This window comes from Microtus ochrogaster, chromosome 16, assembly GCF_000317375.1.
Source record: "Microtus ochrogaster isolate Prairie Vole_2 chromosome 16, MicOch1.0, whole genome shotgun sequence".
Taxonomy (NCBI): domain Eukaryota; kingdom Metazoa; phylum Chordata; class Mammalia; order Rodentia; family Cricetidae; genus Microtus; species Microtus ochrogaster.
The window spans coordinates 42760669-42787775 of record NC_022018.1 but is presented as its reverse complement, the minus strand read 5'-3'; the positions used below and the strand labels follow the sequence as shown (position 1 = coordinate 42787775).

The window sequence follows — 27107 nt, the reverse complement described above, 5'->3', positions numbered from 1 at the left end:
TCGTGGGAGGAGCCGGGGCGGGAGGTGGTGCCGCGGAGGGGACCCGCGGCCCGGGCGAGAGCTCGCCAGCCCCGCCGCGATGCCCCCGCGCCCAGGACGCCTCCTTCCGCCGCTGGCCGGGCTGCCGGCCCTGGCCGCGCTCCTTCTGCTGCTAGGCTCCCGTAAGGGCGCCCGGGCCCAGGAGGTAGCGGCGGACGGCGAAGCCGACCAGGACCCGCACGCCAAGCACCTGTACACGGCCGACATGTTCACGCACGGGATCCAGAGCACCGCGCACTTCGTCATGTTCTTCGCGCCCTGGTAACTGCAGCTCCCGCAGACCGGCGGGGCCCGGACCGGGGGTCAGGGGAGGGCGCGGGGCCGCGCGGGCCATCCGGGGGGCGTGGGCCGCTACGCCCGGGCCTCGCCGCTGACGTGGCGCTAGCCGCCGGGCGGAGCGCGAGGAAGGGCGGACCCCGAGGGGGAGACCCGGAAAGGCCTCTCGGCCCCGCCACGCTGCTGGAGCCCAGACCCCCCCACCCCCACACATATACATGCTCGCGCGCGCGCGCGCACGCACACACACAAGTCCCCTGCCCAGCTCCCCAAACTTCCTGTGCTGGCCGGACGCGGTGGGAGCCCGGCGACCACGTGCCCTCGCCCGGAGGGTACTCCCTGCTGGCCCTTCAATATTGGGTTGGGTTGAAAAATCTAAGGCCCTCCCAAAATGTGACTTCCCACTCTGTGTGTCGAGGGTGGGAAGAGATCACCTAGGTTGAGGAGTTGGGGTTCCCCGACCCCTGGGAGCCCGGAGTAGTGCCAGTTCTGGAGTCCCCGCTGCACGCTGGAGTGGACAAAGCTGTCTTCTGTCACCTCCTCGTCTTTGCTTATTATGGGCCCCGGTCAGTTGGGAGGAACAGTGTGAGGTGGAACAGTTTATGTAAAAGCCCTGCACCTTCATGCTTCCATTCTCCGGCTGGGGCTTCCTGGTGCATCCCGCTGCGTTCTCCAGAGAACTGTACCTCAGGAATTGCTCTTGACATAGCAGTTCTTTCTTGCTGGGCCTAGATGCTCAGAGAAGAAAAGTTCTCTCTGGTCTAGAGCAGATAGTGTTCAGAGCGCAGGCCGCTTGAGGTGTGGGGATATGCTGACTGTTTATTGCTGAGCAAAGTACTTTCCCCCTCGCTTGCTCGGTAGGGGCCCCTTAAAGAAAGGGGGCTAAGCGGTTAAGAACAATGTATCTGTGGAATGTGACTTATTCAGTGATTGTGCCTTCCAAAGTGGTAGAAACTTTTTTTTTAACCCTGTAGTGGGTTATTTTTGCCTTTCAACTCATTTAGGGTTACATTAACTTCTAAGCGTCAGTCTGGCTCACAGCCATAATCTATTAAGAATCCGCGAATGGATACATTGTTTTCCGAGAACAGCTGACTTGAATCTGTAGCTTCCAATGAGAGAGAAAATACTGGTAGCCTCCAACAGCCAGTGGGTGTTAATAGTTACTCTGCACGAATATTCTCAGAGTAGTGACTCCAATTAAGGACACCGCAAGACTTAACTGGGGCCAATTTCAGTGGAATAAATCTGCGGGGTTTAGTTTTATAAGGATAATCGACATGCAGATAGAGTTAGGTTCTCTGCAGTGCTGGTGGAGTTTTAATTTTGGAATATTTCCAATAAATAACCAGCTAGTCTTTGTCAGTCCACGTAATAGGTATTGCATAAATTCTTTATTTTTAGTTGTATTTAGGTAGACACTGCTCCCCAAGGTGAGCCTTTAGTTGTTTGCTTCTTGCTACTCTGCTAAAAATGTCAGAGATGAGTAGGCGCCCACCGTGGCCTTTGAAAGCTAGACGCTTGTTTTGAAAGGAGATTGAGACAGGACCTCTCTGTGTGGCTACGTTGACCTTGAATTCATCATCTTTTTGTTTCAGCCTATGAAGTGCTAAGATGTCAAAATTAGACTTTTAAGAATGATTTGAGGCTCAAGAAAAAATACACTGGGTCTCGGCCCCACTTCTCAGGTTGCGTGCCTAGAATGTTAGATGCCTACGTGTGATACTGGGGGCAAGGACAGCGTGTAACGAAAACATTGACCTGTGTCTGTTTGTTCTAAGCTTGGTGGCCACAGGATTGTCCTGCTGTTGATTTTTTTGTGCCAGCATCAGAGCACGGTGCCTATAGTGGTGCCAGTTTTTGGGTCACGCTGAACCTGGGGACAGTAAGGTCAAGATTAAGGTTAGGTGCCTTTGCTGTGACTTGGCCCCAGGCCACCTTCTAAATGCAGCTGGCTGGCTCAGTAGTGCTGTAACCACAAGGACTCTGAACCAGAAATGCCAGCTCGATAGGACTGTAGATTCATTGCTGTTCCTGGGTGTAGAAGGGTGTGCCTGCTTGGTGACAGCCCCAGATGGTCAGTTTAATTTGGGGTGCAGGGAACTAAATCTTTATCCTCGTTTGTAATCTTGTATCATCATAAGAACCTTTTCAAGGATGCAGAGGATGGGTCCAATTGTAAGACGAGGCAATCAGATTCCTGCAATGTCAGAACTGCCCTTGACGGTCCTTGTGGCCACCTGAAGGCAGTCACCCTCCAGTCACCCAGCAGCATCTCGTAACTGGGCTCTGCTCCACCATGAGAACCAAGCCAGCTTTCTTTGATTAAGCCCCAGATGCCATGAGGAGAAAACAGGAATGTGGGCCAGCTGGGGAGCAAAAGTCCATGTGCCTGATTGTGTACACACTTAAGGAGTCCTTGGATCTTAGCTCCCCCACCCCCGCCTTTCTTCCTTACTGGCCTTTCTTCCCCAACCCACACCTTGCTGAACTAACTTTGCTGAATTCACAGAAGTTAAATCTTGCAATACAGTTACATTGTGTGTGGATTTTCACTCCATTCATTCTGCTGGAGTTGCCAAGCACTTTGCACACCAAGTATCTGGACAGGACTGTGCTGGCCTTCTTGGCACTTAAACCAGATACATGAAAAGAATACTGACAATCTTCCAGAAAAAGGGAATGATGCTGGTTTTAGGGTTTTATTGCTTATGTGTTTTATTTTTATTTCTGTGCATGTGTATATCTCTGTGGGTTTGTGTGCCATATGTGTGGATCCCCCGATGAGCCTGAAGAGGGTGTCAGATTCCATGGGACCAGAGCTACAGACAGTTGGGACCTGCCTGGTGTGGGTGCTGGGTCATCTGAAAGAGTAACAAGTGCTCTCTTAACTACTGAGCTCTCTCCAGCCCTGTTTTATTTGGGCCTTTATAAAACAGGGATTTGTCTTAGCATCCCAAGAAAGTCCTGCTGGGAAGACACATTAGCTTGAAGCTGACTTCTCAGGACTACCTTAAGATGTTTGTTTTGGAGGTCAGGTCTTACCACAGATTTTATTGAGGCATTATTGAGTCAATACCAATTATCGGTGCCTGTCTTACTTGTGAGTGAGCATTTTTTTAAAGGAGCCTTTCAGAAAGCAGCACAGCAAGTAGTGACGTTATAAACACACATCACTTATTTATCCGATAAATACATAAATAAGTGCCTTAACGCTGCGTGATTGCACTCATTCAGAGCTCACATGTGGTATAGCATACAGATTAGAGTGCACGACGGCAGTCAGCACTGCCCTGTAGGTCCTGTGACGAAAGATGCGAAGAGAGGCAAGTCAGGGCCTTGCTGGCATTAGAGATAGATGGTTTGAAGATGAGCGGATAACTAAACTCGTGCACTCAATACCAGATACTTGATTCGACCAATGATTGGAGGGCTGGGGATGTAGCTCAGGCACAGTGCTTGCCGAGCATGCACAAACCCCTCGATTGATCTCCAGCACCACATTAGGCTGAGTGTGGCTGTGCACACTTACAGTCCCAACACTTGGAAGGTGACGGTAAGAAAGGCAGAAGTTCAGAGTTATCCTCAGCTACATAGACTGCTCAAAGGCAGCCTTGGTTACCCAAGACCTGTCTAGATAAATTATATTTATTTTAAGGGTTCTAGCTGGAGAAGGTGCAGAGCTGATTAATCTTGAGATCTCCTTGCATTTGTGTACATTTGGTTATGTAGTAGAAGAGAGCTGTCTTTGTAAATAACTGAGCAGTTTACAGAAGGGCGATAAACTGCTTGGGAGAGCAGGAGAGACTTCCAGAAATGGAGAAAGAGAAGAGAGTGGATACAAAGTAGCCTGAAAGACAAGAAGACTTCTTGGAGGAAATGATACATAAGCTAGATCTGAAGGCAAACAGAAATCCTCCAGGTGGAGTTTAGTGAAATTCTTGATAGGGTGCATGTATGCCTTGAGTTCCAGGGGCACAGCAAGTTTCTAAGTTTCAGGAAACTGAAATAGTGCAATTGTACCCGTAGGCCAGCTGGAAGTCAAGGAGGTAGTATCTGGACATAGAGGTCAAAAAAACATGTTAGGACAGGAGTCTGCAAAATTTGATGAATGTGGAGAATGTTGTCATTGTGAGCTATCCATCTGCATTTTGAGAAAAGCAAGGGTGGGGAGTTGATGTGGAGAAGGCTGAGGTAGCAACCTGGACGCCCTGGGACCTGGCCCTCAAATGTGCTCTTCCTCTGACCTCACTGTAGGTGTGGACACTGCCAGCGACTGCAGCCAACTTGGAATGACTTGGGAGACAAGTACAACAGCATGGAGGATGCCAAGGTCTACGTGGCTAAAGTGGACTGCACGGCCAGCTCTGACGTGTGCTCCGCCCAGGGTGTGCGAGGATACCCCACGTAAGTAGGAAGGAGGAGGATGAGCGTATCTCTGTGCTGGGTTTCCATATGTGTGTCTCTTTTGTTTGTGACCAAGGAATGCCCAAGCTGAACCTGTGCTAACTTCCTTCATAGCTTTGCCCCGCTGAGTGTAAGCAGGTCCCTGCTATTAGGACAAGATTATATTGAGCACTGTTTATTGTAGATGCCTTTTGCATTTTGCATGGGGAAAGCCTTAATCTTTGTTGAGCATTTGCAGGGCAGTGGTGGGATCCAGTTGCCTGAGATCCAGCCCTGGGTGATGTTCCACTTAGTTTTACACAGCCCGTTCAGACTTCATCCCTTTTGATTTGAACTCTTACCACCACTGCAGTTCTTCTTTTTCTTCCTGGTTTAAGATCTTTACATCCTCTGCAGCTAGCATGCGGTCTCTTTCTGTTGGGGGGCGGGGTTGTGACAAGCCAGAGCGCAATAAGCGTCTCGGCAGCCACTTGTTCCCTTATTGGGCGTGGGCATAATGGGGTAAACAAATGATGCCTGGCTGCTGCACTCTGGATGAATGTCCTCCGGAAACCCGGGTGTTAGGCTGACCAGTAGACTGTGTGCTGTGGGGAGCATACAGAACCTTTAGGACATGGGGGCTGGTGGTTCACTACAATTGTGTCCTTGAAGGGGATATTGTGATCTCAGCCCTCTCTGTGTTTTCTTTTTTTTTTTTTTTTTTTTGGTTTTTTTTTTTTTTTTTTTTTTGTTTGCTTGTTTCATGTTTGTTGTGAGGAGAGGGTCTGTTAGGTTCTATGTGGGTACAGACCAAAGGCAGCGAATTCAAGTTACCTCATGGCCCCAATCATCTAAACCAAGGGAGTCAAAATACACTATTTCTCTTTCTAAGCTGATGATCCCAGCTTCTTGTTAGAAAGCAACAGAAAGTTGGCCAACAAACTGACTTCTTAAAGAAAAGAGGATGTCTTGGTCCTCTTTTGTTGCTATAATTGCATTGTGGACTGGATCATTTACACAGGAGTAAAGCTGTATTGAGTCTCCAGGTCTGGAGGGTCAAGATTGATAGGCTTCGTGTGATGAAGGCCTTCTTACTCAGCAGAGTCCCAGGGTGGCTCGAGACATCATGTAGCGTGAAAGAAAGCTTGCTTATTTGGGTCTCTTCATATAAAATCACTAATGGAGTCATGGCCTTGCAAATATGATCTTATCTAATCCAAATTGCTTCATAAAGATCCTACCTTGTCCCACTTCTTGGAATCTCACAATGGGAACTAATTTTCATGGATTTGGGTGGGGACAATCAAATTAAAGCACACTGTGGGTGAGTCTTAGGGACTCCAGCCAAGAGGTCGTGGAATTGTTTCTACTGCATCTGCTTTGGGGTGACTGAACTTTCCATCCCTGTCTCTCTCTCCTCCTGAGGGAGGACATGGACTCATGACCAGGCACCGTGTCTGGTGGAGTCTTCCAGAAATAGTCATTGTGGTGCTGATGCAGGATCTCATAGATAGCAGCCTCCCCTTTCAGGCCCTGTGGCGGGATGGGAGAGTAGTTTACCAAGGGGTTATGCCCTTCCTCCTGCAGGGGAACTCAATAACTTCGACTTTTAAGTATTCGTTACAGTTGGGGTACCAAGTCAAGTCTATGTAATACATAACTTAATTGACTAATCCATAGGATCTGGAGTTAAGTATGAAGTCTGAAGTCTCTGATCCTTAGAGGCAGCAAGGGAATGTGGAGGCCACAGTGGAATCCCTGGTCTGCCATCCATAGCTGTGCAGCACTGGCTATGTCACTTGACCTCTGAGTCTAAGGGTGACAACAGTGGAGTTCTACATTTGAGATTTAGCCTTTCCATAAAGGACTCTGGACCTTCTGGGTGTTAGCGATTGCTTACTGATAAGCACCACATTCAGACCTGTATCAAGTCAGATCTTAGAGAGAAAAAGATCCTGGTGTGTGTACCTTGTAAACAGCATTCACTCACTGCTGCGCAGTGCACAGATTTAAAGTGAACTGTGGGACTGGGTATGTAGCTCAGTTGGTAAAGCTCAAGGCCATAGACTCCATCACTGATCTGAATTAATGAACTCCTGTTTGGTTTCCTTAAGCATTCTAGAGAAGCTGTTGATAAGTAGTAGCAGGGGAAGTAAATACTCACCTGGTGAGAGTCTAGTACTTCTAGGGTGCTGGGACGATAAGAAATGGGTTGACTGTGCCCCCTTCCCCTCTATACTGCCTGCCATACAAAACATGCCACAGGGAGGCTGAAACTGGAGTCAGAGTGGGCGAGAAGGATGGGTGTAACTGGCGGGAAAGCTGTCGTAACTCTTGCTGTGACAGAGTACGCCGACTAAAGCAGATGAGAGGAAAATGTTTATTATAGCTCTGAGTGCCAGGTTCAGGCTGTCTTTGTGGGGAAATCAAGGTGGAAAGAAGTTGGAGCAGCTAGTGACATCCACAGTTGAGTAGAGGGGAAATCTCGTCACATCCACAGTGGGGAGAAGAGGAAGAATGAACGCATGCATGATGCATGATCGTGCTCAGCCAGTTACTCAGTAGTTCAAGATCCCTGGCTTACGGAATGGGGCCGCCCATAGTGAGCTTGTTTTACCACGTCAGTGTAATCAAGACAACCCCCCCCCCCCCAGACGTGCCCACTGTTTAAACTCTGACAATCCCTCACCAAGACTCCCTTCCCTAATGACTGTAGATTGTGTCGTGTTGACAAAACCAACCACTGCAGAGGCTTAACAGGGTTCTGTACTGCAACATCAGGACCCCATGGGTGCCACTGACAAATTTAAAAACACCTTGCAGTTTGTATCCTGACTTATTTAGAAAATCAAGTCCTCCCAAGTAAGTCAGGGGTGTGTGTGTGTGTGTGTGTTTAAAGAAATTGGAAATAAGCTGAGACTGTAGTGAACGTGGTCTGAGAGGGATTCCCATGTTGATCAGGGGCCTGCAGAAGTGCCCAAGGACAAACTTGTTTGTTTGCAGGGCGCAGAGGGGCAGAGTGCTGCGAAGGTGGTTGTATTGAGGCAGGCGGGTATACCTGTGAGTGCTTTTGCTTCCTTTCTGATTATGACAATATACTTTAGCCTGCTTAGACTTTAGTGTTGTTGCTGGGTGGTTTTCTTTCAGCTAGGTTTTCACTATGTTTCCAAGATGATCTGGAACTCAGTTTCTAGGCCTTGTGCGTAAGCTTCACCTGCCTCGGGCCCCAAAGTGCTGGGATGTTGAGTGTGTGCCTCTATGCCTAGCTTTCATATGTTCTTTATTGGAGGTACAGTATAGTGCCTAAATCTACTTATCAGACCTCGGCTTTTCTTTGTGTAGATGGTCCCAGATTTAATGATAGTTTGACTTGCGATCCTTCACCTTTGTGATGGGGCAGAAGCAGCCCCATGCAGCCATTCCACCCACCGCTTTCAGCACAGTAAATTACAGGAGACATTAAACACTGTTCTGGTGTCAGGTGACTTTCCCCACCTGAGGCTCCTGTGTGTGCCTGAGCACTTGTTAGGCTGGGTAGGATGTTTTTTAAGTGGTCCAGCTTGCTGTTGTTTTAACTTAGGATGTGCTTGTGAGGATGTAAACCTGCTGTAAGCTTAAGAGAATTGTCTCTGGGAGCCTGAGGACGCTGGACATCTGCTCAAATGTTCTCCATGAGGTCATTCTGTCCTTCTAGCTGCCAGATATAGTCAGTGGACTGTTCTTCCCTTCATTTCATGATGTTGGAGAGGGAGCCTAGGGTCTTGCGTGTGCTAAGCGAGCACTCCTCAGTTCTTCTCTAGACAGGGCCTTACTGTGTATCCTAGGCTTGCCTCAGACTTGCTATCCTCCTGTCTCACCCTTTGGCAAACTCCACCATGTAGTTTGGTTTCCTTGTGTAGCCATGGAACTTCATTTAAAGGGAACTTACCTGTCTGTTAATGGGCTGGATGTTTGTGTCTGGGAAAACATGCTGACATTCTAACCCCACTGTGTTGGTACTGGAGGTAGATGCTATTAAGGGGACTCCGAGAGCTCTCTTGGCTTTCCTGCCACATGAGGACACAAGGAGAAGGTGCCATTAGGGAACCAGAAAGCCACTGTAGACATTAAATGTATTTCTCTATGAATTTGGACTTAGTCTCCAGAGCTATAGGAAATGAATTTTTGTGCTTTATGGGCTGCCAGGCCAGTCTTGGTGTGTCACTGAAGCCCACACTGCCTGTGACACTACACTACATAATCTGAGTTGTACACATCCTATCTTAAAAATCTGTTTCTGAACATTGTGTATCACCTCACAAAACCCAAATCATTTCCGGGAGGTGTTAGAGGGCTCCTAGTCCTTGCCTGCATTTCTCCTTCTGACAGGAGCCACACGTTTAATACAGTCTTGACAACTTCTGTGAAGCTTTTTCTACAGCATGTTATGACGGGAGTGATCCAAGACCAGCATGTGTGACATTCATCCTCTGGTGATGTCTTATATCCACCATCAGAGGAACTGTTCCCTCATCTCTGCAGATTCCGCAGAGGCCAGTGAATAGAAGATTCTTGTTCCGCGGGGATGCAGGGGATGCAAGCGGAGCTCTGGGGCTGAAGTGAATGTGGGGGGAGGTAAGCAGATAGACTGCAGCAGTAGAGGGCCCTGATGGTCGGGATCCCTCAGGGACTGGGATTCCGTCTGTCACTGTGCTCTGTAAACACACCTACTGCAAAACTATTTTGTCTACGACAAGCCTAAGCGAGGACCGCAGGCAGCAGGAGCAACAAGGAGGCCAGGAAGGGTGCTACCAGGGTGAAGCCTGGCGGAAGTACTGAGGGCAGGTTTAACTCACAGCTTGCATCTGCAACTTTTCACCCCAGTTGTATTTCCCTTGAAGAACGTCGGAAATGTGTGAAAGTTTAGGAGCTTGGGACAACTCCTGTAACATCGGTTTTGATTCCCTTGAAGTCCTGTCTGAGTGGCAGATGGGTACTGGCTGCAGCCCCTGGCAGATCCGTTGCTGTTTCCCTGCATGGGTTGCTCTTAACCCAGAGCAGCTTTAAACTTGTACACTTCTGCTCTCCCTAATCTGTTGTTGTTCTTTCAGCCTGAAGTTTTTCAAGCCTGGCCAAGAAGCGGTGAAGTACCAGGGTCCTAGAGACTTTGAAACACTGGAAAACTGGATGCTGCAGACGCTGAATGAGGAGCCACCTGTAAGTGTCCCCTCCTCCCTCCCTTTACAGCCCAGAGGCCAGGCGAGGTGAAAGCTTACAATTCTTTTTGAAGTTGTAAATAGATCTCTCCCTGTGCTGCTTCTGGTTGACTGAAAGAGTCTAAATTTGCTCAGAGGAGCTCACAGCACCCGAGCATGTTCTCCTTAAGTATGAAATACTGAGTAAATGGGAATCATTGTTCTTAAATGGTGGAATTTCCACAGCATGTTCACTGGACTGTGGGGAGCTTCCTGTTGTCAGGACAGCTGTAGATTTCTGACCCACTGTTGTGAACAGGCGGTTCACCAAACTGATCCCCTGAACTATTCTTGGCTTCCTTGGGCAAGAACCTTGGGGATTAGATTCTTCCTAACAGTCTTTGGTTTCTATCTAAAGTCGTCAAGTGACTCTTGTGTACTTCACTGTGTTTCTCAATGTGTAGCCCAGGCTGGCCTTGAACTCAGTTCCCCCCCACTTCTCCATCTCCCCAGAGCTGGGATTATAGCCATGTGCCACCATACTGAACGTCTCTGCTTTTGTTTCTGATTGCTCCTTTTGTAGCTCAATAACTTTATCTTTCATTTGTCTACTTTTTCCTTTAAGTAGTTTGCCATGATTGTCTTGGAGTTTTATGAATTTTTTATATGAGTATTAGATGTTTAGTAAGCTATAATAGGTGTTTTACTCCGTGCTGAGTTGTTTCGATGGCAGCTGGGGCAAGCCAACTCACAGCCCTTGGAGGCTGTTTCAAATGGCTTTGTCATGGAGGCCGTCCATAACATTTATCTGCCTTCATGCTTTCCGGAATTATTTCATTTAAGCTACAAATATCGTTAGTGTATAGCAGCCCGCCGCATGGTGACCGTCCTTGGCAAATGGTGGTGTTGCCTCAGATTTATGGGCTTACTTTTCAGTTTTCTTTACGCCATTCAGGGCAAGGCAGGACTGCCAGGCTGGAGAGGAGCCTCTTGCCGTCTCTAGGTTCCTGTTCAGCTAAGACCTGTCTCAGAACGGACTGATAAATAATCTGAACACAGTTCTTCATAGGAAGATATTCAAACATGTACGAAAGTGCCATTTTCACTGTTTTGCCAGCCTCATCTCCCTCCTGATCCCTTTCATCCATCCAGAGCTGTCACTGGTAAATATTCAGGGCACAGGCACACACTTTTTCTGTGTAACATAGGCACTGTGTCGCTTCCACATGAGTGCAGTGAGCACCCATGCATCTGTACCAGGGACTGCCTTTGACCACCTGGAGACAGGCAAGACCAGGCCCTGTTGAATCTCCAGTGCTTTCTCCTGTCTCCAGCTCCCGGAGTTCACTTGGGCTTGCTCCTACTGTCTGTCCATAGTGTGGCTCTTTTCCTTTGCTTCTTGATCCTCAGCTTTTCAGGCTTGTACTGGCTTTACTAATACTGTAAAACTAAAAACCCTTAGTAAATGCTCAAGTGTTTTCCTTCTGTCTGTGTGTAGGCACCATCAAAACACTGTAAGTGTTATTTACTAAGGCTGATACGGAAACCTTCATTTTGCTCTAAATCATAATGATGCTACACAGTTCCTTTAAGGGTCCTTCTGTATGTGGATGGTTACATGAGGGTAGGTGGACTTGATGGCTTGTGGTGCCGTGTTGGTGGGTCTGGAAAAGTAGCCAGCGTTGCATTGTTTCCCGTCTCTGACAGCTGTCAGGGCTTCAGGAGTTCTGAGTACAACTGCAGTGGGAACAGGTTACTGAGGGCTCTGTATTGTGTCGGACTGTGCACTGACTGTGGCTGCCTGTGCTCCCAGCACTGGGTTGAGCTCCACCTCTCATTGGTGCCACTTTCAAGGGTGTGTGACCCTGCAGCTGTGTTCTTCACTCTGGATGTCCCAGCTCATCAGAAAGTCGCTGCTTCCTTTAGTGTTTCCATACCTCACATTTGAGACCACCATTACTGTGTCTATAGTATAAAGGAGCTGGCCTCATTTTAGGTAACCAGAACCCACAAGCTTGTGGGTGAATTTGCATCTTTGTCAAGCTGAAAAGCTGCAGGGGCAGGTGGGGTTTTCATGTAGATTGAAACAGTATTGTTTTCTCTATGAAAGTTTTTTTTTTTTTTCAGAGGGGTGGGTATGAATTAAGCAAGATATTTTTTTTTTTTAAACACTTGAACTACCACATTTATTCAGTCAACAAGCTTTTTTTTTTTTTTTTTTTTTTTTTTTTTCGAGACAGGGTTTCTCTGTGGTTTTGGAGCTTGTCCTGGAACTAGCTCTTGTAGACCAGGCTGGTCTCAAACTCACAGAGATTCGCCTGCCTCTGCCTCCCAAGTGCTGGGATTAAAGTCCACCACCGCCCGGCTCAGTCAACAAGATTCTTGAGTGACTTACATTCCTGGCAGTGTGAAATCCAAAACTACCTATATTTTTCTTTTTTTTTTTTTATTGATTTTATTGAGCTATACATTTTTCTCTGCTCCCCTCCCCTTCTGCTCTTTCCCATGGTCCCCATGCTCCCAATTTACTCAGGAGATCTTGTCTTTTTCTACCTCCTATGTAAATTAGATCATATGTTTCTCTTACAGTCCTCTTTGTTGTCTAGGTTCTCAGGGATTGTGAATTGTAGGCCGTTTTTTTGTTTTGTTTGTTTTTTACTTTGTCCAAAAGCCACTTATGAGTGAGTACATGTGATAATTATCTTCCTGGGTCAGGATTATCTCACTCAGTATGATTTCTAGATCCATCCATTTGCCTGCAAATTTCAAGATGTCATTTTTTTTCTGCTGTGTAGTACTCCATTGTGTAAATGTACCACATTTTCCTTATCCATTCTTAAGTCGAGGGGCATTTAGGTTGTTTCCAGGTTCTGGCTATGACAAACAATGCTGTTATGAACATAGTTGAGCACATGTGCCCTTTGGATATCAATATGGCAATTTCTCAGAAAATTAGGAAACAACCTTCCTCAAGACCCAGCAATACCACTTTTGGGTATATACCCAAACAATGCTCAATCGTACCACAAGGGCATGTGCTCAACTATGTTCATAGAAAATTTTAAAGAGAAGGTAATAGTCTCAAAAAAAAACTTTTAAAATAAACTTGGCACAAAGAGGCCCACTAATGGGATGCTGTGTCCTGTACGTGATGGCAGGTGGCAGAATGGATGTTTGTGGAGGCCTGGCTCCAATTGGGACGTACAGGCTGGGAGGGCTCAGCACAGATGCCTTGAGGGTTTTCATCTTTAGTGTAGGAGAGAGATGGCTGCATGCTAGAACCAGTCACCTAAGCTTCATGTGTAGTGTCTCTGAGCAGTAGAGGCTCTCAGACAATCACTAGGAAATATGCTTTCTTGTGGAAAAGTTTAAATACGCACATTTTTGAGGTGCTGTAAATTAGACCCAGGGCCTTGACTCAACCAGGTATCCTATCCCTGAGCCATAGTCTCAATCCCAAATAGGCAGTCTTTCTATAGTGTTCTTTTTTTTTTTAATTGCATTTGTTTATTTAATTTGTGTCTGTGAGCATGTGCTGGGGGTGGGAGTGGGGGAATTGTATTTTGATTCATTCACATATATCTAATGAAATGTCTTGGGGACGAGAGCGCCAAGTCTAGACCTGAAATTCATTAATGTTTCTAGTTTTGTTATATGTGCTTTTTCTGTATGTCCCAAAGGTAATTTTTGTACAGTGTTTTCCATATGCCTACTTTCTGACTTCAGTCTGGGACATGAGGCCAGTGTGGGTTCCCAGCATGTGGTGCCTGTTGTGGAATATTAGTTTAAGATGTGTTACATTTGTTTATGCTGTGGAACATTTGTTTAATGATGCAGAGGTGTGTTGCATTCTTTGTGTTGCATTTGTTTAACTCTGTGAAGCTCTGTTACTTTGCCTGCCTAAAACACCTGTTTGGGTTAATAAAGAGCTGAATGGCCAATAGCTAGGCAGGAGAGAGAAATAGGTGGGGATGGCAGGCAGAGAGGATAGGAGGAGAAATCTAGGCTCAAGAGAAGAAGAGGGAGGAGTGAGAAAAGGAGAAGAGGAGGAGTTGCCGGGGCCAGCCACCGAGTAAGAAGAAAGAAAGACATAAAATAAAGTTAGAAAGCCCAGAGGGAAAGCATAGTTAAAGAGAAATGGGACAATTTCAGTTAGAAAAGCTGGCTAGAAACAAGCCAAGCTAAGGCCAGGCATTCATAACCAAGAATAAGTCTCCATGTATTTATTTGGGAACTGGGTGGCTGGCCCCAAAGAATGAAAAAATGAACTACAGGTGCCTGCTCAAAAGCTCAGATTTTGGAATATTCGTGGTTGACTTTAGGGATGTTGAATTTGTAATGTAGACAATGTCATGTTCATTAACTTGACACCAGCTAGAGATAATCTAGGAAGAGAGTTTTAACTGAGAAAATACTTCCATAAGATTGGCCCGTAGGCAAGTCTGTAGGACATTTTCTTGATTAATGATTGATGTAGGAGGGCCTAGCACACTAAGTGGCATCTCTGGGCAGGTGTCCTGGGTTCTGTAAGAAAGCAGGTTGAGCAAGCCATGGGGAGCAAGCCAGTAAGCAGCAACCAACCATGGCCTCTGCTCCTGCCCTGACTTCTCTCAGTGATCCACTATGATGTGGAATTATAAACCAAATCCTTTCCTCCCCAAGTTAGTTTTGGGTCATGGTGCTTATTATAGTAATAGAAAGCAACGTAGGACATACACTTTTATTTAAATTAAAAATCGAGTTCTTGAAAACTTTAACTTGACGAGATATGAAGCAATTTAAAAACATTTAAAGATGTATTGAGAAAAAGCAGCCTTTCTAAAAGTGTTTATCATTACCAGAAGGTAAATATATTAAAGTGCTTGTGCTGTGCGGCAGCTCAGAGAGGTCTAGTGTATGTGGTCGAGGGGCAGAGAGTAAGCATTGGGTCTTCAGCCCTGCTCTTCTTTTCATTTCTTCCTAGAAAATAGTTTTACTATGCATGTTCATATGTGTGTGTGGAGGTGTGTACAGATGAGTGCAGTTGCCTTGGAGGTCAGAAGAGACTGTTGGAGCCCCCGGAGCTGGCGTTATAGGTGGCTGTGAGCTGCCAGGTGGAAGCTGGGAACCAAACTCTGGTCCTCTCAAGAACAATGCAGCTCAACTGCTGGGCCGTCTCTCCAGCCTCCTTTGTCCATTTCTTACTGCTAGAGTTGTATAGTCATTTGTTCTTGTTGGGTAACTGACTGGATGCTGGTGGAGATGGTAAGCCATCTACTTAGCCCTGCCCTGCTCAGCCTCTGGAGCAGATAAATTCTCCACTGACAGATCAGCTGCTTTCGTCTCTGGCATCTTGCTGTGTTGGGTTCTCTGGGCATCTGTATTAGTAAATAAATTTGCAGTGGCAGTTAAAATGGGGTGGCTGCTGACTTTGATCTCATCTCCTTAATGTCCCTTCTCCTCTTCACTGTCATCTTCTCTAGGCTGCCTTTGGTGCAGAGGGCCCTGAGGGATTGTAGTCTGTAACCCATGTGTATTCTGTGTCCCTGGTGTACTTTGTTCTGATGAACCCTGATTGTTAGTGTCCCCCGTCACTACTGCGTGTTCAGTGTACTCCCCACAAGCACTAGGTGGGAACACTAGCATGTGACAGGGCTAGTGTTGTGGTCTGTCCAGACCTCCTCTCCCCATTCTCACTGTTCTGGGAATTATACAAGGCAGATAGCGTCTATGAAGGTTATGGTCTGCTGTGTCTTTACTGCCTTACACGGGAACTCAACCAAGGCCTGTAACATTTGCTGTCCCCAGTCTCCTTTCTCCTTCAGCAACATCAAACTACAGTCTTTCTCTGTCTTCCACACTGTGAAGGCACTCCTCAGCTCCTTCTATATGTTCCTGTTGGTGAAAACATACCTCTTTCTTACATTGGACCATTTTACTGTTCTCCAAACCTTCATTGGGATGGCTTCTGGTCTCCACTGGCATATGCTGTGTTGTGAGGTCGCCTGGGCCTCTGTTGCCTGTGGTGCCTGGCTTGGGATCAGTGGCTCTGGGCATGGCTGTGGCTTCTGGATCTCAGCCTCATGGTCGTGGTTATGATGATGAAAAGACTTGGACCAGTGGAGGCTCCTCCCGGGTGTGATGGGAATGAGGCCGGAGTTGCTCAGGGCTCTCTCCAATTCACAAGTTTTAAGCTGTTTTTATTTTAGTATATTGTTGTGATTTCTATTTTATCATTATTATTAAATCTCCCATTTGCTTCATTTACAAATTAAACTGCCACAGGCATGCATGCTCAGGGAAAGTAGCAAATATGGGGTTTGGTTCTATTCATCGTTTCAAGCGGGCTCTTGGGATGTCACCTTTCAAGCGGGCTCTTGGGATGTCACCTACCTGCTGTGCTGGCAGAAAATCCTTTGCATTTCTGTCCCAAACCTGTCACGTGAATTGCTTTCTTAAGGTTTAGCTCACAAGGCCATCCCTTCCATGTCTCTCCTTCCTGTGACTTGTCGGGTTCTTGGTTCCTATCACTACTTTTTGTCACTCTTTAGTAGCATCTCTTTCTTGTTCTTCCTGCCCCCTGTGCAAACTGAAGGTCGCCAGGACCTGCTCCCTTGTGATTTCACCTCTAGCCGTTTTTCCACCTTTGTGTCTTTAGTGCCTACCTGTTCAGAGCCGCTCATTGGAATTTTACCCCAGAGCCTCAGTCCTATAGGGTGGGCTTGGTGCTATGCACCCGGAGCACTTGGTGGAAGTGATTTCCTGTCTCTCTAGCCTTGTTCAGCACAGCTGTGAGATAGACAGACAAGGACTGTTCTGGACAGGGACAGGTCACCTGCCTGCATCAGCTACATCCTCAAGGACAAAACCAAAGATAATTGCTTTGCTTCTTCTTGTTAGACACCAGAGCCTGAAGCGGAACCTCCCAGAGCCCCTGAACTGAAGCAGGGGTTGTATGAACTCTCGGCCAACAACTTTGAGCTGCATGTTTCTCAAGGTAAGGATGGAACTGGTGACCATGGGGCTCTGTGCTGGCTTCTCCTCTTGCCATTTGAACGCTCATAGCAACATCGAGTGGCAACTCCTGCTGTCTCTTCAGCACCAGTGGACTGTTGCTTAATAAGCCTGCTCTTAAATAGCACCCCCTCCTCCTTCATCCTTGTGGGTCTGCCTGCCAATGCTGTGAGCTCACCGGGTGCGCACAGCACCCTGAAGCTGTGAGCACACTGGGTGTGCACACAACACCCCGAAGCTGTGAGCACACCGGAGGCACACAACACCCGGGGATAAGAAAGCCCTCATTATGGTGGTTATATGTTTACTGGCTGGAGGCTGGAACAAGCACATTATTTGTTTAAACAGTGTAATAGGACTGTTCAACTATGGATCAAATTAGGTGTTCTTTATACTCCCTTTTTGGAATCAGTCTCCTAAATGTCTTCCTACACTCTCCACTGTGAATGAAGCACAAGCCTCCCTTTGTTAGTGCACGGCATGTTTCAGAAGTTGGCCCAAGCACATGTGGCTAGAAAGCAAAGCTTCCTTGCTGGCTCCATTATCAAGTGCTGCCATGGGGCGAACCCCCTGGAAGACTGGCTTGTGCACACTGTGGAAAAGAACGTAGGACTGTACCTGCCCTGAAGCCTGCTGGGAGTCAGACCGCCCCCCAACACCTGTATTACTGAAATAGTTTCATGGTGGCTTTCCTTACCACTGGAATGAGGTGTGTAATCTGTACTAGCTCTCCAGCCCTGGGACCTTGGGAGTTTCCCTACTGGGAAGTCAAACTAACTTGGGTTCTGTTAGAATGTACATCCAAATGTCATAGACAGTCTCCCCAGTCCTGCCCCGCCCAGAGCAAGTGTCTCCTGCAGGACACACTCTGCAGACCCCACATGGTATTATTGTTCCAGGGCTCACTAAGGCTCAAAAGGCAGCTATGGCTTCCTGCCCTTGCTGGCTTCCCATCAGAGCAACTTGGCTTCTAGGGATTCAGTCTCCACCCTGCTGCCCGGGGTTTGTACTCCACTTGTCTGCAGAGATTTGCCTTGAAAATAAGTCACTGATTCCGTGTTTCCTGAAATGCTTTATTGTCATAGCAAGAAGACCTCAGCCACCAGTGCTCAGGTCACCATCACACTGCCTCCTGTCCACTGGGGGCTCTCTCCTGATTTGGGGGTGCTGTCAGCCTATGTGAAGCAGAACAGACAGATAAAAGTCCCCAGTGTCCAGAAAATAATGTTGTGAGAACTTGGTTTTGTGGTTTTTTTTTAAAACCTGTTTTTTTTTTGGCAAAATATAATGTAAGTACAAAAAGCAAAAGTAGGGCTTAATGAATTTTAAGACAGTTTTCCATGACCACTGTCCAGATCAAAAAACCGCAGCCCGCTGTGCACCACCCCCTCCAGGGCTCTCTGCCATCCTCTCTCCCGTGGCACTTGCGTGGGCCCATGGCCTCGTAGCTCAGGTGTGCATTACTAAACACCAGGCTTTAGTCATCTGACTTGTCATGCTCAGCTTAATGGTTTTCTTTTTTTCCCCCAAGTTTAGGTTAGATTTTATGGATCTTAAGAGCTTTCTTTTTTCCCCTTCTTTTGGCTTTCTTTTACTTAGCCTCATTGAAGGCCGAGACTGTCTGTAAGGCCCTGCTGATCTGCATGCTCTCCAGCATGTCTTTCTGTGTTTACTGAGCACATGGTTTGCGGGTCTGCAGAACTCCCCAGTCTGGACTCTGCTGTGGATTCACACACTTCCTTGGTTTGTTTTTCCCTTACATACTTTTGGGATGCTGGAAGGCTGTATGGCTGTCTGTGACTATGATGTCTGTTTCTGTGATTGTGATTGGAGCCGCACTGATGGCCACTGTCTGGTCCCTCCCCCATCAGGTGTGTCCGTGCTGGCCTCCTCACTTGTAGTTAGGGTAGTAAAAGAGGCAGGGAAAATGCACAGTTCTTTCCCTTTTTGCCAGTTTTTGCAGTGTAAGTTGGTTCTCTGTAACCCTTCAGAAAGGACAGATTTGATTGTGAGTTAGTGTTTTGATCTCAGATATAAACATACAGGGTGGTGAGTCCCTTTTTACCAGAAGGACTTGAGATCTGTGGGCAAGAGGAACAGAGCTGTATTCTTCGATGCAGCATCTGGTCTCTTGTGACATAAACCCCAGTGCTTCTCTCCCCTCCTCTCTGCCTTGGCCTTCTCTACAGGTGACCACTTTATCAAGTTCTTCGCTCCGTGGTGTGGTCACTGCAAAGCTCTGGCTCCAACCTGGGAGCAGCTGGCTCTGGGCCTTGAACATTCAGAAACTGTCAAGATTGGCAAGGTAAGTGCAAACCCTTGTTAAACTGGAAACAGTCCGCTTTTTTGGGCTGGATTAATTAGCAGAGTGGCCCATTATTCATTCCGTGTGCAAAGTCGAAAACTTGATTTATTAATTGCAGTTAGTGTGCCACTTGACAATTCATTTCACCCTCACAGATGGCAGCCTGGTTTTGGAGTCTGCTGGCTTTTCCACAGCCTGGAGATAAATTATGGCCTTGGCCGATTTATTCTGAAGGGATGGCCAATTCTGAGTTGGCAGCCCTGGAGCTATGCAAAGATATGGGGCAGAGCCTTGTAGAATGTGCACTGGATGTCCGTGGAGCTCAGCCAGTGGCTCTCCTAAAGGGTCCTGGGTTCTGCACTCACACAGGCTCTGGGCAGAGCTTCTCATGGCGAGCCCTGCTTTGCACTACTGTCCACCGTTCATACAGAGAAGCCAGAAGTAGTGTGTAACAGCTCCTGCGTGTCCAGGTCTTCTCGAACTATCCAAAGCAGCTCCTGGACTACTGCGTGCTTTTAATCTCATTGATTTTTCTGAACTCACCAGACACTCACTCTCTATGGAAAGCCTCTAGAGAAAATCTCCCTTTTCCACTCTGCCACAGGGCTACTTTGCATACAAAAACAGAGCTATGTATCTGGTTATGAGAGTCAGAGGCAGAACCTCAGGGTGGGTTGGGTAGACCTGGTAGGCTGGCCTTGGTTGAAATGTCTCTCCTCATTTGCCACTTTGCAGAAGAGAAACAAGGCGAATCATGTGTAGTCATGAAGATGAGAATTTGCTACTTAGCATGGCCGCTGGGGTGGGGCGATGCTGAGGAAATTGTAATTCTGTGTGCAGTGTGTGGGTTTTCTGCTGTGCTTGCCATGCTGTCCGTGCCCTGTGCTGTGCTGTGATTATTTCCGTCACTGAAGAGTGTGTGGACCTAAGAGCATCCTGTGCATTCTGTCTCGCCCCAGTCTTTGTATCCTTACTTCAGATTATTTTGCGAGTTTTTATGGGAGGTGATTTACCCAGGCTGTAGCAGATGCAGGCATGAGCAGACTCAGGCTGTGAGGGGCCGTCATGGCCGGGCACTTGGAGCTACTTTAGACAGGACCCTGGAGAGTGCTTGTGCCCCTCACAGGCCCAGCTTAAAGCTTCCTGGACTTCATTTTAACACCTTAACGGCTGCTTAACATAGTTTAAAACCCTTTATTGACATGCTAAAAACCGGCTTAGTTCTGCTTGGCTAATTTTAATGCTGATACAAATTTTTAAAATGTTTGTTAAAAATATCAGGCAAGCAGAATCTTGATTTACATGTAGTAATCTGAGCCAGGCCTGATGAGACAGGTCTCTAACCCCAGCTATTCTGGAGTCTGAGGCAGGAGGGTCACAAATTCAAAGCCAGCTGTAGCAATTTACTGACTGTATCTCAAAATAAAAATATTTTAACAAGGGCAGGGCATGTAGCTCAGCAGTAGAGTGCTTTTGCCTCATATACACAGGGACCTGGGTTCAGTTCCCATCAAAATAAATGGCTCCTGTAATTCTTACTGGGACAAGTTATAGTGCTATACTTACCAGATGTTCTTATTAAACGTGAACTGCTTGCTCCCACTTCCGGGGGTACATGCACAGGGGCCCATGCACGTCACTGAACTGTGTCCCCTGTCTTGATCTAAAACGGTAGAACTACAAGGGACAGTAAGCTTCCATGGCATTGGGAACTGCCCGGGTGAGCATCTTCGTCACAGCTGCCTGGCTCATACCACGCCCTTCCCAGGTGTCAGGTGAGGCTTCCTAAACCTGCCATTTTTAGTGGAATTCGGTGGCGCACGCCTTTAATCCCAGCACTCAGGAGGCAGAGGCAGGTGGATCTCTGTGAGTTCGAGACCAGCCTGGTCTACAGAGCTAGTTCCAGGACAGGTTCCAAAGCCACAGAGAAACCCTGTCTCGAAAAACCAAAAAAAAAAAAAAAAAAAGACAGTCTTGTCACCATGTGCCATTAGCATGGGTGGTGGTGTGCACGGCTTCTAGACAAAGTCTTTCTAAAACTTGCAGCAGACTGCCACAGATGCTGTGGAATCTGGATTAAAACCTTTTTTTGTTTTTGTTTTTGTAAAGTATAAATTGTCTGATAATGCTTTTCCCCAGGCTCTGAAGACACTAACTGGGTGCTGTGTTCTTCGTTCACAGGTTGACTGCACGCAGCACTATGGGCTTTGCTCAGAAAACCAGGTTCGAGGCTATCCCACTCTGCTGTGGTTCCGAGATGGCAAGAAGGTGCGTCTTCGCCTCCTGTGTGGATGGGATAACTGTTCCACTCGCCATTGCGGCTGAGGTGCTGAGTTTACAGGGTTAGGAAATGGCCGCTGTCACCTGCTGGCGGAATGTGCACAGTGGAGTGTGATGTGTGCTTCTTAACTGATAAGACCTAGTGAACAGGAAAACTGACATTTGTCAAACTGCTCTGAGGGACTTTTGGTAGCTTGGGTTTTCATAAACCTGTGCTCTGGGATGAATACAGACCTTCCAGGCTTTGGAACAGTATTACTGCTAGCTCTCAGTGGGGTGGGATTCTGTCCTCTGCCCCTTCCATGCCTTGCCCATGGTCAGCATCTCAGAATTCTCAAGGAAATGGGATGGATGGAGAGATGGCCAGCCTCTACTTTAGACTCTGAGGATGTACAGCTTGTGTTTGCAGGGGTAGGAGGTGGGTGCTGTGGAATCTAATTTCCTGTCTGAATGGGAGCAGGCAGATCCACAAGACGGTGCCCAACTGGACCAATGGGGTGGGCGGGCATGTGACTGAGAACGCTGACAGCATCACTGTGGCCCGTGTCTTGGACAGGTGGATCAGTACAAGGGAAAGCGGGACTTGGAGTCACTGAGAGACTATGTGGAGTCACAACTGCAGGGTCCAGAGGTGGCCCCAGAGACCGTCGAGCCCTCAGAGGCCCCAGAGCTGGCTGCTGAACCCGCGGGTGACAAGGTGGGTGTCTGTCAGGATGGAGGGAGATGGTTCTGCCCTCCTTCAGAGTCTTCTCAGTGCAGAATGATTTCTTGTCTACTCTTACATACTCTGCATGGCCAAGGTCAGCAGAGGCTTCCCTTGAAAAACCTGAGCTATATGTGAGAAAATCCCTCCAGAGTTTGCCTTTTTGCCCTACTTTCTTGGGGACAGTATATGCGAGGGTTTTCTGTGAAGCCTTTCCTGCAGCCCGGGCCCCATTCTGTTTACTCCAGAACTGACTGCTGTCATTGTACTCTGACCCTGAAGCAGAGGCTCCTGGGAGATCTGCAGCAGGAAGGGCAGCACTGGGGCTTGGTCAGCAGATCACAGACTATTCCATGTGTGTTTGGGCAGCCTCTGCCCTTACTCATTCAAGGCTCCTGGGCTTTAAGATTTATTTTTATCCCTTTAATTCAGTGTGTAGATGGGAGTGTGTACGTGCAGGTGCCTGCCAGAGGCATCTGACCCTCTAGACAGGAACTACAGGCCACTCGGAGCTGCCTAGTATGGGTGCTGATAACCAACCTTGGGTCCTCTGCAAGAGCAGCTCTTAACCACTGAGCCATTTCTCCAACCCCGAAGGTTCTTGGGTTTTAGATTTTAGTTTTTTAGTTCTGCATTTATCAAGTTTCAGACATATTCTAGGTACTGCCATGGGGTGCCAGGGAAAACAAACAAAAACCCTTCCACCTGTTTCCCAGTCTGTGCAGGGCGCGGGTCTCTGGAGGATACGATGAGAGAATTATGTGAGCAGGTGGCTGTGACAAGCCTGTGTGCAGGGAGCTGGCCCAGAGAGCCTACAGCTCAACAGTTGCCAGAGGGGGGCGCTTGTGAGCCAGCTACCGTCAGGAAAGCCAGCCTTTGTGTTTAGAGCAGGGCCCACAGGCAGGCACCGAGAGGAGTTCCAGGAGTTCAGTGGGTGCCCAAGACAGGGAAGTATAGGAGGTGGAGCCCTAGCAAGTTTGAGCAGTCACCTTCAGGAAGATGAGCTGCAGCCGCTGGGGTAGGGAGATCTGTTGGCTCTGGGCTCTGAAACACGAGGAGACCCCAAAGTAGGGGTAGGAGGAGGGATGCTAAGGATCCCACCCATGTGAGGATAGTTCCTGGGGAGCAGTAAGCAAGGGAGGGAGGTGACTCCAATTTACCCAGTGGTGGCAGAGAGGGAGACTCACTGGGGCCGACGCTTGAAAACCCAGGCCATGGAAACTGGGAAAATCTGTGGTGTCAGTTGCCCCTGCCCCTTAGTGGGGCAGCAAGAGGCCCCCCCTTTAGCTTAGGGACCCGTTTCTTAGCTGTGCTCTTACTGGTCACGGGTAGCCTGAAGTGTGACCACTAAATAAGTGTTAGAGAACATGTGTGTCACGATGTCATCTCTAGCGGGGAATTACACCCCACAGGGCTGTCTTTATACACCATGGCTGTTTATAACCAAGTTTTCCATCACCAATCTGGCCTCTCAGAGAGCATGGCTGCTTACTGTGGCCCACTCAGCCTGGGAGTCTCCGCCAGTACATGGAGCTGTTAAGTCAGTGCTCCACAGTGGGACCCTCACCGGGCTGCTGAACATTAGAGAAATACAGATGAGATCTGAATAACTGTAAGACAGAAATGCTTTAAAATGCCCGTGTGCCATTCCCCAGCCTGCATATCAGAATACATAGCCTATGTAATTATAACTAGCTATCCCATCCATGTTCTCGGTTCCTGATGGCTAGAAGAAATAAATGCTTGAAGATAAGCAGGACGAGAAAAATGGCATTAGCAGTTAGTTCCTGCAGATCCATAGGCGTCTTGGGAGCTATAGGTTTAAGCCTAGAATGGACTGGTCCTCACTACAGAGCCCTAGAGGACAGGACCTGTCCTTGAAGCCCCTGGGCTGGTTATGGCTAGAACAGAGGCCTGGAGGGCTATCTCAGCCTACTGCCTACAGTCCCCAGCAGCTCTGCGATAGTGTGTCTGCCCTGCATATAACTTGCAGATGGCTCTGGCCAGATTCCATCTTTCTGCCCTGTTCTCTTTTATCAGTGTCTTTAAATTGACCTTCCTCCCTTGAAGGGCACTGTGCTGGCACTCACCGAAAAGAACTTTGAAGACACCATTGCACAGGGAATAACCTTCATCAAGTTCTATGCTCCGTGGTAAGTGACCATCTTCGATATGAGCTAGTGCATCCTGTCACACAGCGTATTTCTCAGCTGCGTGGGCAAGAGTCATTTACACAGACCATCTTGCAGGGAATGACGCCACTGTACCCTGGCTAGCAACAGTTATTTTATAGAGAAAAACATTAATCTACTTTAAAGCTCAATCTACTTAGGCACAAACAGAAATGGAAGTGAATTGGGATGGACGTATAAAAAGTTCCGGAGAGCTCGGCTTTCTCTTAAAGCCATTCAGTACGTGACCTAGTTACCTGAACCTTCCTGCCATGTGATCCTCAGGGACCAGAATAAGAGTAGATGGAGAGCAGTCTGAGACCTAGATGGCCCGGCATTGGAGGATGATAGCTTCCACAAATGGCTGGAACTCCGCTTGTCCTTTGGTGCCCTGGGCCTCTTTTCTTTAGCTATAAAATTGCACCATCCATTACTTGAAGAACCAGAGTCTGGGGAAGGGAAGAGTGTTAGATGCAAGGTCACTAGGCCACTCTTATCTGCTTGTCCACTCCGTGTACTCGGGGGCATAAGGTTAATGAGGCTATGACGCATGACTTGGGCAGCTTTTGCCCTTGAATAGAAAGGCAGCTTGGTATGGTGATTCACGCCTGAAATCCTAGTACGAGGGAGGCAAAGGCTGGAGGACTCTGAGTTCATGGCCAGCTTGGGCTGCAGAAAAGAAACAACCAAAAAGAAATGTTCCCACATGATGCCATTAGAGTTGTTAGTCTTTATCTAGACAAACCCTCAGGCTGTCCAGCTAGTGAAGGAAGAAGACCCTCCTTTGGGAGGACGGACAGAAAGAGTGCCTATCAGCACAAAAGGCAAGATTTGGCCTAACTTTGCTGTGGCCTCTTAGAAGGGGCTAAAGTATCAAGGAATCTACACCAGTGCAGTCCAGTCTAAACTGTCCACCCTGTTGTTCTACTCACCATACTGTGGAAGTGGGCTCAGAGGTTACCAAATATGGCTTAACTTCCAATTCTTTTTTAGGAAAGGAAGGGCCCCTGTGTACCCAGGGGGAGAAGGTGATGATATGGATTCTGATGCTGTTGTGAAGGTCATGCAGGAGAAACAGACTGACCTTGACCCAGATCTCAGCATAGATGCTCCTGTTCTCTTCTAGGTGTGGGCACTGTAAGAATCTGGCTCCTACCTGGGAGGAGCTCTCTAAAAAGGAATTCCCTGGCTTGGCAGATGTTACCATTGCAGAAGTGGACTGCACTGCTGAACGGAATATCTGCAGCAAGTACTCGGTGGGTACCTCTGGGGACTGTCAATTGGCAGCACGGAATGAGCTCACTCTGTCCAGGCCTCTCTAGAGAGTGGCTTGTATCTTGAGTTGTGCCATTTGAGAAATAAAGGATACTCTGAAAGGCCAGCCTTCTCTGCCACAGAGAAAGCTCTGGGCCTTGCTGGGTCTAGTGTATAGTACTGAGGTGCCAAGCCCTGAGAGAGGTGTGCTGCTGCCATCATGACCCCGCCTGCCCAGCACCTGCCTGGTGCCTTGCCCTAGCCACCCGAGGGCTTAGCGTTCAGTTATAAACAAACATCCTGAAGGATGGAGCTAAAGAAATCTATAAACCTAAACCACCCTCAGAAAAGGCCATGACTGGAGGACCAGTCTTTTTACCTGATGAGTTTCTTCTGTGCCCATCACACGATGGATGCTATGGGGTGTTTATATTCGTTCTTGTGTGGTGATGGGCATGGAACCGGCCTCATATGTACCCCAATCATCCTGTACTACTGATAATAGTCTTATCAGTATTATAAGCCTTACCTCTGTGCTCATATGTGTGAACTCCCAAGAGCTGGTGTACGATGTCTTTCTTAGTCACTGTCCACCTTATTTTTGAGATAGGATCTTTCACTAAACCTAGACCTGATTGGCTAGGCTGGCCAGTCTCAACTCTTGGACTCAGTCAGTTCCAACACTGGAATTACAGATGGGTACCCCAGAACCTGAGTTTCATATGTGTGCTGGAGATCCAAATTCAAGTCCTCATACTTACATACGTGGGTGTCACTTTACTGCCACCCAGTTTTCAAGGAACAATTTGTGTGATTTAAAGTACTTTCCCCTCTCTTCTAAAGGTACGAGGCTATCCCACATTGCTGCTTTTCCGAGGAGGTGAAAAAGTGGGTGAGCACAACGGAGGTAGAGACCTTGATTCTTTACACAGCTTTGTCCTGCGCCAGGCAAAGGATGAACTCTAGAAACCCCCGGGAAGTTGTGCATCCTGGCTTCCTGACCTTGTGCAGAGGAGTGACAGCAGCTGGACACCCGCGTTCCTACTGGGGTTAATCAGAAAGCTGCGTGTACTAAGTCTGTGTAGCGTCCCCATGTGTGCTGCTTCAGCCACCACACACTACAGATCTTGGTTGCATTTCTCTGATCATAGCTCATGGTCCCCGGGCAAATGTTTTCAGTGGCAATCCGTCCTGTAACCTTCTCTTGACAAAATTAAATTGGCTTCCCTTGCAATGAAAATATAGTTAAGGAAAACCAAATTGCTGACCCCTGTTGGCTCCTGAGGGATGTGGCAGAAATGCATCATCCAAAAGCAAGTTTTTGAACTGCCTGAATTCTGGAAAGGTGGCCTGTGGCACGTTGATGTCCCTCTGATCTGAAGGTCACAATTGACTTTATAATATGGTGTTCCATAGTTTGTGGAGATTTTAAAACAAAACAAAAATCCACAGAGTTTTAGAAATACCTTCATAGCTAAGGTTGGGCTCCTGGCTGTCAGTACTTCTCTCATTGAGAGAGGTAAGCC

General features: G+C 47.7%; 1 protein-coding gene across 1 annotated transcript; it reads left to right on the top strand.

The window, feature by feature from the left end:
• The first annotated feature begins 2 nt into the window (after positions 1–2).
• Positions 3–26825, top strand: Txndc5 (thioredoxin domain containing 5). The gene is made up of 10 exons (XM_005355060.3): positions 3–300; positions 4573–4722; positions 9792–9897; positions 16755–16851; positions 19058–19173; positions 21355–21441; positions 22010–22150; positions 24227–24309; positions 25454–25583; positions 26425–26825. Exons 1-10 carry the CDS (start codon positions 80–82, stop codon positions 26545–26547), a joined length of 1254 nt encoding a protein of 417 aa, XP_005355117.1. The 5' UTR covers positions 3–79; the 3' UTR covers positions 26548–26825.
• Positions 26826–27107: the final 282 nt, after the last annotated feature.

Bases quoted from the DNA above. Each gene is read 5' to 3' on its own strand.
- Txndc5 (XM_005355060.3), top strand. From the start codon at position 80: ATGCCCCCGCGCCCAGGACGCCTCCTTCCGCCGCTGGCCGGGCTGCCG. The intron at 301-4,572 runs GTAACTGCAGCT...ACCTCACTGTAG, and splicing joins GTCATGTTCTTCGCGCCCTG to GTGTGGACACTGCCAGCGAC. The intron at 22,151-24,226 runs GTGGGTGTCTGT...CCTCCCTTGAAG, and splicing joins CTGAACCCGCGGGTGACAAG to GGCACTGTGCTGGCACTCAC.